Here is an 18,818-nt window from a genome sequence, read left to right as displayed (position 1 = left end):
TTATTTATTTTAGGGGTGGGAGGGAGAGAGAGAGAATCCTCAAGAAGCAACTCACTGCATTGAGCCTGACCCGGGGCTCAGTCCCAGAATCCTGAGATCATGACCTGAATTGAAATCAAGATTTGGACACTTAGACTGAGCTGCTCAGGCCCCCCGCAAGCAGGCCTTTCAATCTCTCTGGTATCCCCAACACTTAGCCCAGTGCCCTGTATGTAGTAGGAGCTCAGTACGTGTTGAATGATGAGTCACCAGGATGATGAGGGTTTCTTCAGATCAGATACTCCCTAGCCTTTAGAACAAGGACAAATCATCCAAAATGGAGCACACAGTGGCCCCAAGAAAGGGGAATGAGAGACTCTGCCAGCAGCCGTGTCAGCACCACGCTCAGATGGTGCTGACAAGATGTCGTCAGAGATGATGACACCAGCAGGCATGGGAGAGGGGCTGTCACATTTCCTCCTTCCATCAGCACCTCAAACCTCGTTGTTGAGACACAGGAGGACTGGCCCAGTGGGGGCTCCAGACCTGAGCCTCTGGCAGTGTGGCCTCCAGTCCCACGCAGACCCCATCAAGGCCATTGGGCAGAGTTGGGAGCCTGAGGGGGAATATGGTATTCCTTCAGAATGGGATCTTTAAGGCACAAAAATGTCTTTTTCTATAACCCAACTCCAAAAAAAAAAAAAAAGTGTCTGAGTCTATGTCAGGTAAATATCTTCATAAGCACTTCACTAAAAATCTGTTGTATCTTTTGACATTTCCGCAGCCTGTCATGGCCTTCTGTTCCCAGGACAGACAGGAGGACCCTCCTCTCCCTGCTCCTGACACAGGGTCTTTTAGTCTAACCTCAGCCTTTGTGCCTTTCCTGGGTGGGGGAAGGCAAGATGGTTTGAGGGCTTTAATTTTGTGGGACTGTAATCTCTAAGGGGTGGAAGGGACCTTGGGGCCTCTGGTCCCACTCCCGTCAGAGGAAGCCATCCCCAAAACGCATCTTCTGGGAGTCTGCCTGATGCTGACAGGGATGGGAGCCCAGGATGCCCACCTTATGGGGAAGTGCTGCTTGATAGATGCTCCTTTCAGTGGAAATCAGAATCTGTCTCTTGTCACCTCTGTCTGTTGGCCCCAATTCTGTCTTCCAGAGTGACCTAGAATAAGCCTAATTCCCTTTTCATGTGATCTTGTGGTCTCTTTCCAGACTAAACTGATTTATCAGCATGCCCACACTATGAAGCCCTTCTAGACCCGTCTTCTGTGTGGCTTCTGTGTGGCAGTGTCTCTTGTGAAACTGAAGCCTGGAGCTGGCCAGCCTCATGCGAGTCTACATGCCTGTGCACATGCTTTCTCTCACCCGCAAGCTGCACACCCATCTCCCTCACTAGCTCCACACTTGACATGTGACAATGACAGTGGCTGCTGTCCTGGGCCATATGGCTTGTCCCATGCCCCTGTGAGGGAGGAGCAGCTATGGCATGGGGCAGCTCTTTGCCTCTCCACATGCCCTCAGTGGAACCCTGGGGGCTTCAGCGTGTGCAGGTTTGATGCGAGGGTCCTGTGGGATCTTTTGCACTCCTTTTCTCTCTCCTAAACAACTCCCTTATCCCCTCCTAGGGAAGCACTGATGCCTTTTTTTTTTTTTTTAATTCTTTAAAGTTTTTAAAATTTAATTTTACTTATTTATTTTTTATTATTATGCTCAATTAGCCAACATCTAGTATATCACTGATGCTTCTTTAACAGAGAATGCCCAGGCTCCCTGAGACTACGGTCCTTGTTCTGCCTTCTCCGGGTCCTGGGGGCCACCTGCGTGCTCAGCTGCCCTGAGCAGCTGCTCCCAGCTGCTGCCAATGAGCAAGCTGCTTCCCCCTCAAGCCAGCTGGCCAGAAGGTGACACAGGGACACTGTCACTGCCTGCCCCTTCTTACCTGTTTCCACGTTCCTCCTTACACCAGCACCTAGGAAATGAGATGCCTTTTCCAAATCCCATTTGTAAATGCTAGAGTCACATTTTTCTGAGCTAATCTCAGAGCTGTTTTGTGCTTCTGTCAGGTTCCTTCTCAGGAAGGCACTGGGCCGCTCAGGTGGTTAAAGTCAGCATGAATGAGACCAACCCTGTGCATTCAATACCCTTAGAAGCTGCTCTGTGGACTCCCACTGCACCCCAGACACAGGTGGCCTGCCTGTGGCCAGGTCATAGGAGCAGGGCAGAGGGTGGGGGTTGTAGCCCCTTTTCAATCAACAGTTGCTGGCAGATTGGGCACAGACAAGCTCTTTGGTCCGTGATACCTCTCCCGCTCAAACCCACCCCTTCCTTAGCGTGGAGGTGAGCCAAATAGATTTAGGAGATACAGTAAATGGAAACAGCAGGTCAGAAGAAAGCCATCTCTGACAGGGGGATCGGTTCCTTCTTCCCAAGAGGCTGGTGGCATTCGCAGCCCACTGTCGCTTCTGAGAGTGCAGTACTTCTGAGAGCTGCCACAGCCACCACAGGGAGCATGGCTTTCTCCTGTTCTTTGCTGAGAACTTAAAGTTAAGTAATGTGGAGTTCTTAACTGCTTCAGGAAAAGAGCATGTTGGACACGTCACTGACCTGATCTTTCAGACATTCACATGGTTTAGGCATCTCTCTCTCTCCCTTTCCAACTCTTTCATGGGGAGCGGGGTCCTAGGAAGCTGGGTAGGCTGAGAGTGGCATTTGTGCTCTGCTGGCCTGTGGCCAAAGTCTAGGTGTTCTTGGCCCTCTTTTCTCAGACACACACATGCCACAGTCATGTCTATCAGTTGGGTTCAGGTCCCACAAGCTGGGGAAATGGAGGCAGAATTCCCCCTACGTGTGGCTGCTTGTTCAGTGATTTTGCAACAAGTCTTATTTCTAATTGCCTGTGGTAGCGACTTGGAAGTCTTGTGAATGAGGACTCAAGAGTCCACCTCTGTATCATATTTCTTCTGTCTCATCATTATTCATTGTCCATTTACGATGCGTGCCCTGGTCCTTGTGCCCTGCAAAGAGAGAAGCAGATTCGTGGACTCTCAGGCCTGTTTCTGCCTCTGGTCTGAGAGAGGAATCTCCTCCATTGTGCTCAGGCCTCTGTCCTGCCCCTGCTGCTTTCCCTGCATTCCCTGCAGGAGGGACCGAGCCTTTGCGGGGTTGGGGGCTCCTGCTGCCGAAGTGTGCCTTGCCCCAGGGTGTCTCCCCTCCTCATACAGATGCCCCCTCAAACCTCTTCTAAGTGTAGACTTCTAGATATAAGCAGACAGCTCTTTTCTCCAGAGTCTCCGTGCTCCTGCATAGACATCGCCAGGTCCTTCAGCCACTCCTCCTGGGACGTGCTCCCAGACCTTGTCCCTCCGGTATTGGCATCATTGGACTAGGAAACAAAAATTGTGAAGCTCCGCTGTTTTAATGATAGTGAAATTTCAACTAACTAGTGTCAGCCCATCATCCCAGCCTCTGCAGGGGTTCCAGAATTTCTACTTCCCCCAACTTTTTATGATCTGCACATTCGGATGATGGAGCAGAAGGATGGAATCCGGAGTGGGAGGCAGAGTGTTCAGAGCGCTGGAACGCACTGTCAGGCTTCAGGGTGCAGGTGCGGCTGTCTGCAGGGCAAGGGTCAAGGCTGCTTGTCTGAATGCCAGGGATGCTGTAGGCGCCTCTTGAAGAGCAGTGTGGAGGAGTGGTCATTGGGCTGTGTGATGGGGAGCCTGAGCCACAGTGTGCACACCCTTTGTAGCAGGGAAGTGCCTTTCATGAGCTTAGTTGTGCTCTGCTGCGTTATGCAGCGTGGTCATGCACGAACAGTGAACAACAGCCTTAATGAGACTGTATTAAAGACACAGGTGAGGGAGAGCAACAGCTGGGGGGTGTGTTATGACTGTGCAGCCTCTGGCCCCGGTGGCAGGAGTTGGGACGGTGGCTCCAACTGCAGGGATAGTTTTCTGGGGCGTCCCTACCCATTTGGCCCCGGAGAGAGAAAAGATGTGTTTTCTCAGCACTGCCGTCTATTTATGCTGTCAGAGTAAGAAAAAGTGGCTTTGGCTTGTTGTCCCCACTTCCTCAATTTCACATGAAATGATTTTACTTTTATGGAAGTGAGTGCTTCGATAAGCTTCTGCCCACGAGGCTTGTGCCGGGAGGTAAGAAAGGATGAAAAATGCAGCCTAGGTTGGCTGCATTAGGATGCGAAATTGACTGTGAACAGTGTGATTTATTAACGCCCGCTGTTTGTGACGGTGAAACATACACAGAGCACCCAGCAAACAACTCTTGCTCAGGATGGCAAGAAGTTCTGTGTGTGTGTGTGTGTGTGTGTGTGTGTGTGTGTGTGTGGTAGTTGGAGGGGTGGGGTAGAGCCACCCCTTCCTCTGTGTCTCCCTGCTAGACCCCTTAGGGAGGCTCAGCCCCTGGCTCAGACTGTGTTAATGAAAGATCTCTCAGGCGTGGGGAGCATACTTTTTAATGGATGCCGCCGAAGTTAGGCACTCACCAAGAAGGGATATAAATGTGCTCATCAGTGCTTTCTTTGTACCTTCTTCACAAAAATGGAGAACTTGAGGCTTCTGGAGATGTGTGGCCTAGTAATTTAGTGGTGGGTGGTGCCTGAAAACACAAACCTGCTCCTTCCCACTCCTATGAGTCACACAGTCCTAAATTCCCACTTTGGTCTAATGACCAATTAGCTGTTTGACCTTGGGAAACTTACTTTGCTTCTCTGAGCCCTAGTTTCCTTTCTCTATGAAATGGGGCTAATAGGGGCACCTGGGTGGCTCAGTCATTAAGTGTCTGCCTTCAGCTCAGGTCATGATCCCAGGGTCCTGGGATCGAGCCCCAATTTGGGCTTCCTGCTTAGCCAAGAGCCTGCTTCTCCCTCTCCCACTCCCCCTGCTTGTGTTCCCTCTCTCACTGTCTCTCTGTCAAACAAATAAATTAAATCTTGAAAAAAAAGAAAAAAGAAATGAGGCTAATAATCCATCCCTGGTCGGGACGCCTGGGTGGCTCAGTTGGTTAAGCCACTGCCTTTGGCTCGGGTCATGATCCCAGAGTCTTGGGATCGAGTCCCACATCTGGCTCCTTGCTCAGAGGAAGCCTGCTTCTCCATCTGCCTCTGCCTGCCACTCTGTCTGCCTGTGCTCACTCTGACAAATAAATAAATAAAATCTATAAAATAATAATAATAATAATAATAATACGTCCCTGGTAAGGTAGCTGAGAGAATGTAGAAGGTACCCCACAGCAGACCTGGGAACATAAAGCCCTGTGACTGTCTCCTCTGCTCTGTGAAAACCCCCAGTCTGTTCGTGAGCAGCTCTGTCAATAGGAAGCTCTTCCCTCAATTTTCTTTGGAGTTCCCCTAGAACAGTGGTTCCCAAAGTGTGGTTCTTGGACCAGCAGCACCCATGTCACCTGGGGATGGATCAGAAATTGGGGATCTGGTCGCCCAGCGGCTTCTTGACATGGCCTCCAGATGATTCTGCTGTAGGCTCATGTTAGAAAGCCAGGGCCCTGGGATTTCATGCTTTAATTTCATGGACAGATTAGAACCATCTAATCCTTCTTTCTCATGAAAGGATGTGTAAAATTCAGCTGAGCATTTTTTTGAAAAAACACTAAGGCCTCAGAGCCGTGGCTCGAGGCCCAGGCTTGTAAACTATATGAAGGCAGGAAATTGTTATTTAACCCTAAAGTGGCAAAGAGCCTGTTCTTCACACCTTCCGTCACTATCCCCATGTGTTTGAAAACAGATCTGACAGTTTACAGGCTTTGAAGCCTGGGCAGCTTTGCTCTTGCCTGTATCCTTCAATAAGGTAGCCTTCTGATGGCAAAAGCCTCCTGCCCTATAGCTTTATTAAGGTTACTGCTCTAAATTTAGCTCTGAAGGAAGGGCTACAGGCTCAGGACTGTTTGATGAATGGCTCCACAGGCTGGGACTACTGGAGTAAATAAGATTTAAATAAAGCCACCAAGGCACCTTATCATTTCCCCCCATCAGGCCTGAATATTGTTAAAAATAAAATGCTGCCAGGAGGTAGCTCTTTTAACAAAGGCAACAGTGCATAAAGTTATTCTGAAAAATTAATGGAATGACAGGAGTGAGGCTGGTGCGATGGTGCAGAGCGAGCCGGGGCTCACGGGTAGTGGCGCCAACACTCTAGGACAGAGTCCAGTGCCTGAGCTGGTTCTCTAAGGAGAGGGACACTTAAACTCTGCTGGCCTCAGAGTAGATGATATCCCCAAAGCAGGACACTGTGTGCATTGAGTGGGGAGCTGGTGTTCAGTGTATCTAACAAATGTAAGGTGTGGGCACAGAAAGAGTGCTGCCACATGCTGGAGCGAATCCTGCAGGCCCCTCCAGAACCAGGGCTTTACCCCTTTTAATGTGAAATCAGAGAACAGGTCAGGAGGAACAGTACGGTAGTGGATCAGCCTGTTACTGTTAGGTGGTGTCCCTCTGATGTGCACTAGCTGGATGTCAGCCCCAAGGATACTTGGTGAGTAGTGCTCAGGGTTAACGAGAAGGAACGTATTTTTTGGCTCCCAGATCCATCAGTCACAAAGTCCTATGACTCTCTTTTCTGCAGCATCTCCTGGAATCACCCCTTTCCATTTTCCCAGTGGATATCCTTCTCCGAGCCTACCCCTTCACAAAGGCTGTCCATGGAGGCTGAAATTCATCAGTCTTCTATCTGTCTTCACCAGGATGGCAACGTGGGCTGTTACACATGCATCTTGCATCCCCAGGGATATGGGTGGATATGTTGATGACATTTAGTTATTATAATGCATCCTTCAGATTTTCAGGCTTGGGTTCAACCAAGGACAGTTTGCCTGGGGAGGTGAGACTTGTTTCCTTTGTAGCCTCATGGCTCTCAGGAAGAATGGGAACCTCCTCTTCTTCCTTTCTTGGAATGGTGACATTGCTGCTCTATGGGACAGAAAGTGAGAGTCCATCTGTTCAACTCTAGGGACCCAAGAGCCAAGCTGAGAATTCCTTAACCTCAAGAATAACTGGGACTCAGCAAGGTGACAGCTGAGCAGTGGATGAGCAGTAGGATCCGTGGGCAGCAGGGCAGCAGAGCCTCTGCTAGAAAACTTGCCTGGGTGGATGGAAGGAGGAAGCTAAGGCATTGTTAATGGTAAAAGACAGATAATTATAGATAAAAGTAAAAGAAAGACTGAAGACTTTCCTCCAAATAGGATTTAATCTGACACTCTGGGCTTGGGATGTGGACTCTGGGCCCTTTTGAGGCAGTGTGGCTACAAGCAAGGATATGGGTATCTGTTCATGATTTCTATCTTGAAGTGTTGTAAGGATTCACTAAGACTGTGTATTCTTTGTAAACTGTATAGTAGATTCTTTATTCTTCATAAACTACTTACATGTGAACAGAGACTATGGTGCTGGCTGACTGGAGGAAGGTCAGAAAAAAGGCTTTCCTGCAAATGTTGATCATATGGTGCTCACCAGCCATTTTCTTCTAAAAATGGTTAGCGGTAGAATGTGGTCATTAGAGCCAAGATGGCGGCCATAAACTCAGGAGTGTTGTTTGCCCAGACTGACAGCTGAGTGAGCCTTTGATGGGGTAATTGATAGCTCACACACAATTCAGCAACTCAATTAACTTCTCTCCCATTAGAAAGTATTGATTTCTTCTCTGGGATAGGGATTTGTGCTGATTCAGCTGCTGAGTGTGTCTGCACAGTTAAAAAAGAGCTCTTAGCATTGTTCTCCTGCTCAGAGGTCCCAGTGGAAGAGAGCATTAGGGGGGAGCCCACTGTTCAGCCCTACACATGGCAAATCCTCCGGCCCCTAGGGAGAGGAAGGATTGAGAACCCGTCATCACTTAAAAAGTAAATTGTATCTTCTTGCATGTGCATCTTTTGTTTGAATACTTTAGGGCATATATAACACTAGGACATTGTAGTGGAATACTGCAAGTCTGTGATTCACTAATACTCCAATGTTCTCTTGAAAATTGTTTTTTTCATTTTTAAATTTTTTATAACTTTATTGAGAAATAATTTATGCAGAGTAAAATATACATATTTAAGGTATTTTCCACTTGTATATACCCTTGAAAATATTCCCGTAATCAAAATGCAAGACATTTTCATCATCCCCAAAGACTTCTGGTGGCCCCATTGTAATTTGTCCCTCCCTCTGCTCCAGCCCTGGCAGCCACTACAAGCTTTTTGTTACTATAAATTAATTTAATTTTACATAAATGGAATAATATGGTATATATTATTTTGTTGATGCCTTTCACTCAGCATAGAATTTTTTGTGTGGTAAATTATATATAACATAAAATTTGTCATTTTAACCATTTTTAAGTGTACAGGTCTGTGGTATTAAGCACGTTCACACTGCTATGCAACCATCACCACCATCCATCTCCCCAGAATGGTTTTAATCTTGCAGAACTGAAACCCCTATACCATTAAACAATAATTCCACCCAGCCCCCAGTAATTGCCATTCACTTTCTGTCTCTACGAATTTGAGTACTTTGGGACCTCATATATAATATTTGTCCTTTTGTGTCTGGCTTATTTCATTTAGCATAATGTCTTCAAGGTTCATCCAAGCTGTAGCTTGTATCAGGATTTCCTTCCTTTTCAAGGCTGAATAATATTCCATTGTATGTATAGACCACATTTTGTTTATCCATTCATCTGTGAGTGGACACGTGGGCTATTTCCACCTTTTGGCTATTGTACGTAATACTGCTGTGAACGTGGGTACACAAGTATCTCTTCTAGTTCTTTCAATTCTTTTGGGTATATATGTGATAATTCTATGTTTAATTTTTTAATTTTTTTATTGTGTTGTGTTAGTTACTATAAAATACATCATTAGTTTTTGATGCAGTGTTCCAAGATTCATTGTTTATGTACAACACCCAGTGCTCCATGGAATATGTGCCCTCCACAATACCCACCACCAGGCTTACCCATCCCCCCCAAAACCTTCAGTTTATTTCTCAGAGTCCATAGTTTCTCATGGTTTGTCTCTTCTTCCAATTTGCCCCAATTCACATTTTCTTTACTTCTCCTGTCCTCCATGTTATTTCTTATGTTCCACAAGTAACTGAAACTACATGATAATTATCTTTCTATGCTTGACTTATTTCACTCAGCATAATCTTCTCCAGTCCTATCCATGTTGATGCAAAAGTTGCGTATTCATCCTGATGGCTGAATAATATTCCATCATATATATGGACCACATCTTCTTTATCCATTTGTCTGCTGAAGGGCGTCTCAGCTTTTTCCACAATTTGGTTTTTGTGAACATTGTTGCTATGAACATTGGGGCACATATGGCCCTTCTTTTCACTACATCTGTATCTTTGGGATAAATACCCAATAGTGCAATTGCAGGGTCATAGGGTGGCTCTATTTTTAATTTTTTGAGGAATCTCCACACTGTTTTCCAAAGTGGCTACACCAACTTGCATTCCCACCAACAGTGTAAGAGGGTTCCCCTCTCTCCACATCCTCTCCAACATTTGTTGTTTCCTGCCTTGTTAATCTTTGCCATTCTGACTGGGTAAGATGGTATCTCAATGTGGTCTTGATTTGAATTTTCCTAATGGCCAATGATGATGAACATTTTTTCATGTGTCTGCTAGTCATTTGTATGTCTTCATTGGAGAAGGGTCTGTTCATGTCTTCTGCCCATTTCTTGACATGATTATCTGTTTTTTGGGTGTTGAGTTTGAGAAGTTTTTTTTATAGATCTTGGATCAGCTCTTTGTCTGTCGTGTCATTTGCTAGCATCTTCCTCTATTCTGTGGGTTGCCTCTTTGTTTTGTTGACTGTTTCCTTTGCTGTGCAGAAGTTTTTGATCTTGATGAAGTCCCAAAAGTTCGTTTTTGTTTTTGTTTCCTTTGTTTTTGGAGACGTGTCTTGGAAGAAGTTGCTGGGGCTGATGTCGAAGAGGATACTGCCTATGTTCTCCTCTAGGATTTGGATGAATTCCTGTTTCACGTTGAGGTCTCCCATCGATTTTGAGTTGATCTTTGTGTATGGTGTAAGAGAATGGTCGAGTTTCATTCTTCTATACATAGCTGTCCAATTTTCCTAGCACCATTTATTGAAGAGACTGTCTTTTTTCCACTGGATATTTTTTCCTGCTTGGTCTAAGATTATTTGACCATACAGTTGAGGGTCCATATCTGGGCTCTCTGTTCCGTGGTCTAAGTGTCTGTTTTTGTGCCAGTACCATGTTGTCTTGGTGATCACAGCTTTGTAATAAGGCTTGAAATCAGGCAACATAATGCACCTAACTCTGTTTTTCATCTTCAACATTTCCTTAGTGATTTGGCATCTTTTCTGGTTCCGTGCAAATTTTAGGATTATTTGTTCCAGCACTTTGAAAAATGCTACTGGTATTTTGCTTGGGATGGCACTGAATGTATAGATTGCTTTGGGCAGGATAGACATTTTAACAATGTTTATTCTTCTGATCCATGAGCATGGATGTTTTTCCACCTTTTTGTGTCTTCTTTAGTTTTTTTCATGAGTGTTCTGTAGTTCCTTGAGTATAGATCCTTTACCTCTTTGGTCAGGTTTTTTCCAAGGTATCTTAGGGTTTTGGGTGCTATTGTAAATGGAATTGATTCTCTAATTGCCCTTTCTACAGTTTCATTGTTAGTGTATAAGAAAGAAACTGATTTCTGTGCATTGATTTTGTATCCTGCCACAATACTGAATTGCTGTATGAGTTCTAGTAATTTGGGGGTGGAGTCTTTTGCGTTTTCCACATAAAGTACCATGTCATCTGTGAAGAAAGAGAATTTAATGTCTTCTTTGCCAATTTGAATACCTTTTATTTCTTTTTGTTGTCTGATTACTGTTGCTAGGACTTCTAGGTACTATGTTGAACAACAGTGGTGAGAATGAACATCCTCGTCATGTTCCTGATTTCAATGGGAAGGCTCTCAGTTTTTCCCCATTGAGAATATTTGCTGTGGGTTTTTCAAAGATGGATTTTATGAATTTGAGGAATGTTCCCTCTATCCCTATGCTTCGAAGAGTTTTAATCAGAAAGGGATGCTGTATTTTGCCAGATGTTTTTTCTACATCAATTGAGAGGACCATGTGGTTCTTCTTTCTTCTCTTACTGATTTGTTCTGTCACTTTGATTGAGTTGTGAATGTTGAACTACCTTTGTGCCCCAGGAATAAATACCACCTGATCATGGTGGGTAATCTTTTTAAGGTACTGTTTGATCCTGTTAGCTAGGATCTTGTTGAGAATCTTGGCATCCATATTGATCAGGGATATTGGTCTGAAATTCTCCTTTTTGATGGGGTTATTTGCCTGGTTTGGGGATCAAGGTAATGCTGGCTTCATAAGAAGAGTCTGGAAGTTTTCCTTCTGTTTCTATTTTTGAAACAGTTTCAGGAGAATAGGTATTATCTCTTTTTTAAATGTTTGGTAGATTCCCCAGGGAATCTGTCAGGTCCTGGGCTCTTGTTTTTTTGGGAGTTTTAAAATCACTGTTTCAATCTTGTTACTAGATATTGGTCTATTCAGGTTGTCAATTTCTTTGTGTTTCAGTCTTGGTAGTTTATAGGTTTCCAGGAATGCATCCATTTCTTCTAGGTCGCTTACCTTATTGGCATATAGCCGTTGATAATAATTTCTGATGACTGTTTCTATTTCCTTGGTGTTAATCGTGATCTCACCCTTTTATTCATAATTTTATTAATTTGGGTCCTTTCTATTTTCTTTTGGATTAGTTTGGCCAGTGGTTTATTGGTCTTATTAATTCTTTCAAAGAACCAGCTTCTAGTTTCATTTATGCGTTCTACTGTATCTCTAGTTTCTAACTCATGACCTCTGCTCTAATCTTATTTCCCTTCTTGTGCATGGGATTGGCTTAATTTGTTGCTGGTTCTCCAGTTCTTTTAGGTGTAAAAAGAGTTTGTGTATTCAGGATGTTTCGGTTTTTTGAGTGAGGCTTGGATGGCTATGTGTTTCCCCCACAGGACCACCTTTGCCATATCCCATAGGTTTTAGACCAATGTGTCTTCATTCTCATTGGTTTCCTTGAATTGTTTAAGTTCTTCTTTGATTTCAAATTGATCCAAACCTTCTTGAGCGAGATGGTCTTTAGCTTCCAAGTATTTGAATTCTTTCCACACTTTTTCTTGAGTTCCAGTTTCAAAGCATTGTGGTCTGAGAATATGCAGGGAATAATTGGTTGAACCCTGATTTGTGACCCAGTATGTGGTCTCTTCTGGAGAAAGTTCCATGTGTGCTTGAGAGCAATGAGTATTCTTTTTTTTTTTTTTTTAATTTTTTTCAGCATAACAGTATTCCTTGTTTTTGCACCACACCCAGTGCTCCATGCAATCCGTGCCCTCTCTAATACCCACCACCTGGTTCCCCCAACTTCCCACCCCCAGCCCCTTCAAAACCCTCAGATTGTTTTTCAGAGTCTATAGTCTCTCGTGGTTGTTTTAGGTGGTTAATGGTTTGAGGAACCTCCGTGCTGTTTTCCACAGTGGCTGCAATCATCTTACAATGTTACCTTTTAAATAAAGATTTTCATTAGACTTGCTGCTTGTTCTGATTATCCCATCACTTTCCAGAAAACCAATTTTATATATCCCCCTGCATGATAATGGTTTTTTCCTTCACTCTCTTAAGCCTCAGACTTCCAGTCTTTTCAGATTGATGTAATTGCTCAGAAAATCACTCAGCCATAATAACCTCAAGTAAAATTACACCACTTGCTTTCTTAGCTATAGACATTTCCCTCTGTGTCCTACCTGTTCTCATTAGCTGTAGTTATTCTACAATACACCAGTGGCCTCTTAACAATAGCATGATACAACCACCTACATCCTATTAACTTCCTCTATTACATCACATACATGGGTCTTCTTAAATGAATCTGTGGTGCTATGCATCCTACTTGTATGCGTTTAGCTATAACTGTCAGGTAGTCTGTCCTATTAGCTCCATTATCCAGTCTTTTGCAACCATTGCCTAACTTGCTAGCATCCTCTTTGTAGTATCTTCAGTGCTGCCTAGTTGTCAGCTGTTAAAAGTGTTCAACTGTTTAGATCTTAATAGGTCTAGGTATCAAAAGTCCATCAGGACAAATCATTGAATCTGGGGGCCTAGCCGTGAATATACCAAGTGTGCAGGGGTGGCTTGGCCTTAAGGTACTCTCTTAAGAAAGACCTTTTGACCAATACTATACTGCCCACCAGGCTATAAGCCACATCAGTGGTGTGTGTGTGTGTGTGCGTACATGCGTGTGCACGTATGTGTGCATGTATGTGTGTGTGTGTGTGCATGTGTGGGGTTGGGGATGCCAAGATCTGGGAGTTGACTGGACAGTGTGGATTAGAAACCCTGGTGAGAAGGGCAAGCTTGGAAGGAGAACACAGAATGGGGAAAGGCTAGGGAGACTGAGGGCTACAGGATGAGGTCAGGGTTCATTTGTTGGGACAGACCCTTTTTGATGCCCTCTTTTTTGTGCACAGCTGAAAAGCCTAGATGACGGCATCATAGCAACCCTCAAATGTGGCCAGAATGACAGCCCATCCCCGTCTTTTTCTGCACTGATCTGAGCCCTGATAAAGAGGAGTCTCTGCCCCCACACACCCCCGACACTTGGAGTACATTAGTGCTTGGTTAGCAGCTTCTACAGAGTCCCAGTGCCCAGAGCAGGCAACCCACAGAGGGTGATACTGATGTCTGATGTCTCGGACAGGCCAGGCACACAGCAAATGCTCATGAGATACTGAGTGAATACTGTGGAAGGGTGACTTGTGGAATCCATCTTCTTGTCATCACAGAGCTTACTCCTGAGGTCAGGAAAGGAGAGCTGTTTACATAATAGCTTCACACATAGACTATATACATTGACTTCTCAGGTGTAGGAAGTATTTGCATTTCTGAAACTCTTTAAAAGCACTAGTGAGTCTGTGATCCAATTTCATGCCCATCTGTTTGTTTTTGACCTCCCATTGTGTTGGTGGAGAAACTGAGGCCTGGCTAGGGTCTCATAGCAGAGTCAGGATTATAGGTGTGCTACCTGTTGTCTATATGCCTCTGTGCATGGCAGACAGTTAATGGTAGAGGGAATTTTCAGGGTCTAACTGGGCTCCCGACTGAACATTTTATGCCACATTTCCGGGTGTTGCTGGGGATATTTCTCCTTACAGTTCTGTGTGCTGGCCGGAAGCTTTCACAGGGATGTCCCTGGACAACTGCAGGGCCGAGCACAGCTGTCCAATGACCCAGGCCCAGCTTTGTGTAAATATAAGCTCTCCATTCTCCCACCTCCACAGCCCACTTCTGGGTTCTGTGTTTACCAAACACCTGCCAACGCAATATCCTAAACACAGCTGAAGTCTGGGTTAGCTGTGCATGCCCGAAGCCCCCTCTCTAATTTCTGCTTCCTGAGTCCACTGAGGAGCACATGTCAACAGGTTCCCTGGCATCTGTGTCTGAGGGCTCCAGGCAGGATGTGTCCATTTTGAAGCTTGAAAAAGTACCTGGCTGTCCTGGGCCGATTAGTGCCTGCCCTCCCCCAAATTCATGTCTGTCTGCAACAGCAGAATTGGACTTCATTTGGAAATAGGGATTTTAGTGTCTTGAGAAGAAATCATGGTGGATTTAGAGTAGGCCCTGAACCCAATGACTGGCATCCTTCTAAGAGGAGAGGACACAGAGATACCCAGAGAAGAGGTACTCTCTTAAGAGAAGTACCTCATGAAGACAGGCAGAGATTGGAAGTACGTTGCCATAGGTCAAGGAGTATCTGGGGTCATCCAAAGCTGGAAGAGGCAAGGGAGGAGTCTCCCTAAGAGCCTTTAGAGAGAGGACAACCTGCCAACACCTTGATTTCAGACTTGCAGCATCTAGAAGTATGAGAGATTGCATTTCTGTTGTTGGAAGCCACTAAGTTTGTGGTCATTTGCTCCAGTAGCCACAGGAAGCTAAACCACTGGCTGACGAGCAGACAGGATGTGGGACCGTAGGGCTGGGCCTAGAGCTAGGCTCTTGGGGGTCCTTGGCTCCCCTCACTTCTCCTGCCTTCAGGGCCTAGAATTCTGGTGCCAAGCTAATCTCAGGAGAGAGTTGAAAACAAGAGTTCAGAGGAAGACCAGGGCAGGACTTCCTGTTATCCCTCTCATCTTGGTGGAGAAAGACCTCTGTGTCTTCGCCCCAATATTATGACTACCTTTCCTTAGTGCCCATCAGAGCCCAGGCACCGTGCAGGCCTTTAACATCATGTCACATTCCCTCCTTATGTCTTCATGCCACTCGGGCCACCATAAGGAAATATGTGGACTGGGAGGCTTGAACGACAGACATTTATTTCTCAGTTCCAGAGACTGGAAAAGTCTAAGATCAAGATGCCAGCTGATCTGGTTCCTGGTGAGGACCCTCTTTCTGGCTTCTAGATGGCCACCTTCTCACTGTGTCATATGGCAGAGAGAGAGGAGGCAAGCTCTTCTGGTCCCTTCTCATGGGGGCACTAATCCCATCATGATGGCTCCCCCCTGGTGATCTGATCCCAACCCATTTACCTTCCAAAGGCCCCACCTCGAAATATGTAGTGGGGGTTAGGGCATCAGCACATGAATGTAGGGGGACACAGTGAGTCCATGGCATTCTGTAGAGGTGTTCTGTCCCTCCCCTAGTTTTACATTTGAGATTTATCAAGTTGTTCCTGGTCACGGAGCTGGCAAGTGACAGAGTCCGGGTTTGAACTGGTGTCCAGGTTCACCTCGGAGCCGGCACACTTAACCACTACGCCCTATTCATAGAACTTCTAGTAATAATAATCACAGCTGCTTGTTGATATAGCAAGAAGGGAGCCTATAGAAGTATAGTACCCTCAGTGGCTCCCCACTGCCTCCTCCCTACTTCTAGCCTTGCCCTGCCTGCCCCTTCCTGTGCAGTAGCCACAGTCCTGTGATCCCGGTTCCTGGGGTGGCCTGTGATGTTCACACTTGAGGTGGTCTCTCTGGTTGCTTATTTCTGCCCCTTTCCGTCTGACAAACTCTTGCTCACCCCACATGGACCAGTTTAAATGTGCTCTGTCTACATCATTATCTAGCACATGCTACATGGCTCATAGATCCCAGTAGTGTGTATCTTTGCCAAGCTGGAGTGGGATCACCTATTTCGGCATCTGGTACCTTCCACAGCATCCATCTCTGGATCTCCAGAGCTCCTAATATATGTTTGAGTAAGTGAAACATGTAGAGGACATGGAAGTCATTAAGTGACCAGCAAGAGAGGGCTGTTAATTGAAGAGGAGGAGGAGGAGAAGGAGGAGAAAAAGCAAGAAAAGAACATCAGATATTCTAAGATGAGTACTTATAGAAGGAACCACTAAAAGCTTTGAGTTTTGAAAGCAAATGTTTAATTTAGGCTCTCGCTTCTGTGTTCTTACAGATGGCACTCAGTTCCATATAACGGCCAATCTATATTTTGAGATTTACTGTGGGTCTTATGGACTTTTTTTCTTTTTTATTATTAACTACCTTAGTTTTCTAAATATATATTCTTTAAAAGCCAATCCTATTTTTAAATATATAATGTAAAAGGTGAAAGATTTATGCAATCTGAAGAGAAACCAGAGTATATATATAATGTCTTATTTGCCCCAAGGGGTACAGGTCTGTGAATCGTCAGGCTTACATACTTCATAGCACTCACCGTAGCACATGCCCTCCCCACTGTCCCTCACCCAGCCACCCTACCCCTCCCCCTAAAACCCCCAGCAACCCTTAGTTTGTTTTGTGAGATTAAGAGTCTCTTATGGCTTGTCTCCCTCCTGATCCCATCTTGTTTCATTTTTTCCCTCCCTCCCCCCCATGAACCCCCATCCTGCCTCTCAAATTCCTCATATCAGAGAGCTCATATGATAATTATCTTCCTCTGATTGACTTATTTCGCTTAGCATAATACCCTCTAGTTCCATTCCTGTCTTTGCAAATGGCAAAAAGCCAGTCCTATTTCTAAACCTAATTTCCATTTGAGATAGCGTACCCCTCATTTTATGCTGGCCCAGTAGGAATGTAGAGTTCAGGTTGTTGGTGTTCCATTTAGAGCACACTTTCTAGGAGGTATGTGTCTTGATGTGTCAGCTGAGGCCCATGTTGTTTCTTGGGTTACCTTGTCCAAAGGGGGAGAGTTTGCACTTGTGAAAGGTCCTGCCCCAGGTGTTTCTAACTGTTCTTCTGTCTCTGTCTTCCCGCTGCAGGCTGGCCATATGTGACCCTCTCCGTCCTGGGATTCCTCTACTGCTACTCCCATGTGGGCATTGCCTGGGCCCAGACATACTCAGTGGACTAATGCTGCCCAGCTGGTGCCAGCCCTTCCTGCTGGCCTCCAAGGCAACTGGTGCTTCACCCTGACCTCATACACCAAGATAACCTCCAAGGAACCAGTGCGTCATCTGCTCATCTTTTGTTGGAGTTATCTCCCTCCAAGACTGGAAGCTTGAGCTCTCACAGAAAAGTGACAACTAGTGAGGCTTCTAACTTTGGGGACCAGAGCTCATCTCCCCCAGCCCCATCACTTTCCTGTTGAGTAAGCAGGGGCCCAGAGCAGTATTGTCTTGCCTGCTGCACATGGTAACCTTGTGGTCTAGAACCTGGTCCCAGGGCCCTTCAGGTTCTTTCTACTTTACCAAGAATTAAATGCAATAGATATTTCTGAAATATTTTGCTAATATTTAAGTTATTTCTTTCCCATGTCCTGCAGTGTGGACTCTAGAACCAACACTAGGGTCTGAGCTTCACACATCAGCTCCCTGGCAGGGAGGAGACAAAGCCACAGTTAAGTTTCTCATTGTCCAGTCAAGGAAGATACAGCATGTCCTATTGTGTTCCAAGAGGTTGGTACCTAAGGAGATCTGTTATTGGAACACTGTTACAGTGATTGACATTTGGATGCTTGGTTCCCTAGATGTGCAGAGTATAAACATGGCAGTTCCTCTACTGGACAGTTAATCTTCATTTCCCAACAAAGAAGAATTAAGGAACCATGAGCTAGTGCATCCACAGATGGGTGCTACCAGGCAAGTGACAAAGGGTAAGGATGGTTTTCTATGGTCCTTTTTCCTCTCTCCACGAGTAAGCCCCAGCAGTCATCTTCCCACTCAGTGGATTACACTCTGGCTTACATTGTTTTATTTCGTTACAAATAAAATGGAGCCTTTTCTGTCATACTGACAATTCACATTTTTATAGAATCATTTTGAGTATTTTTTTACGAAAATGCTTAAAATGTAAATACCTGTGACTCTTATTTAATTATTCACCCCTCTGGAAAGTGGGTGACAGGTCACTAATAGCCATAAGTGGTAGAAAAGGCTGAAGAGATCTGTTTGACTTTGGATTTTTTTTTTTTCCTGAGAGGGCAAGTGGTATGTGAAGAAGCTGGGAAGTTTGATCCATAGTCTGTGTACCTCATTACGGGAGAACTTAGTACATCTCAAACCCATGGATAAAATTGTTATCGAATGAAAGGTTTCCTTGGAGCTGGGTTGGCCACATAGCTTACATTTGCCATCTGGCGTGATCCTTGTGTCCTGGCTGTGGCATTTAACTCAGTGAGATTCAAACTCCTAGAATGCAGGACCGGCCGTCTTGCTGACATGCTTTCTTCCTACCCATTCTGCCCGGAAGAGCGGACATGGATGGAGCAGGCAGGCGTGCAGTGGGTGTCCCCCGGCTTGACTGCTGCTTGGAACAGACCCAGAGGGGCAGGCCGGCTGACAGTAGTGGCCTTAGCAGTTGGGTGAGTAAAGGACAGAGAGGCCCACGCAGGTGACCCCA

The 18,818-nt window shown here is 45.4% G+C and overlaps 1 protein-coding gene across 5 annotated transcripts in view; it reads left to right on the top strand.

The window, feature by feature from the left end:
- The window catches only part of HHAT (hedgehog acyltransferase), a 352,540-nt gene extending 334,332 nt beyond the window's left edge, over positions 1–18,208 (top strand). For all 5 annotated transcript variants that reach the window (XR_009347601.1, XM_059146892.1, XM_059146893.1 and 2 more), the window contains one exon: positions 17,240–18,208. Coding sequence is in view for 4 of the 5 variants with exons in the window: in XM_059146892.1 (XP_059002875.1) it covers positions 17,240–17,331 (92 nt within the window). In the remaining variant the exon portion in view is untranslated. The remainder of the gene's footprint in view (positions 1–17,239) is intronic.
- The last annotated feature ends 610 nt before the right edge of the window (positions 18,209–18,818 follow it).

This window comes from Mustela lutreola, chromosome 14 (assembly GCF_030435805.1).
Source record: "Mustela lutreola isolate mMusLut2 chromosome 14, mMusLut2.pri, whole genome shotgun sequence".
NCBI lineage: Eukaryota > Metazoa > Chordata > Mammalia > Carnivora > Mustelidae > Mustela > Mustela lutreola.
Note: the sequence above shows the minus strand (reverse complement) of the source record. Positions and strands in the feature narration are given on the sequence as shown.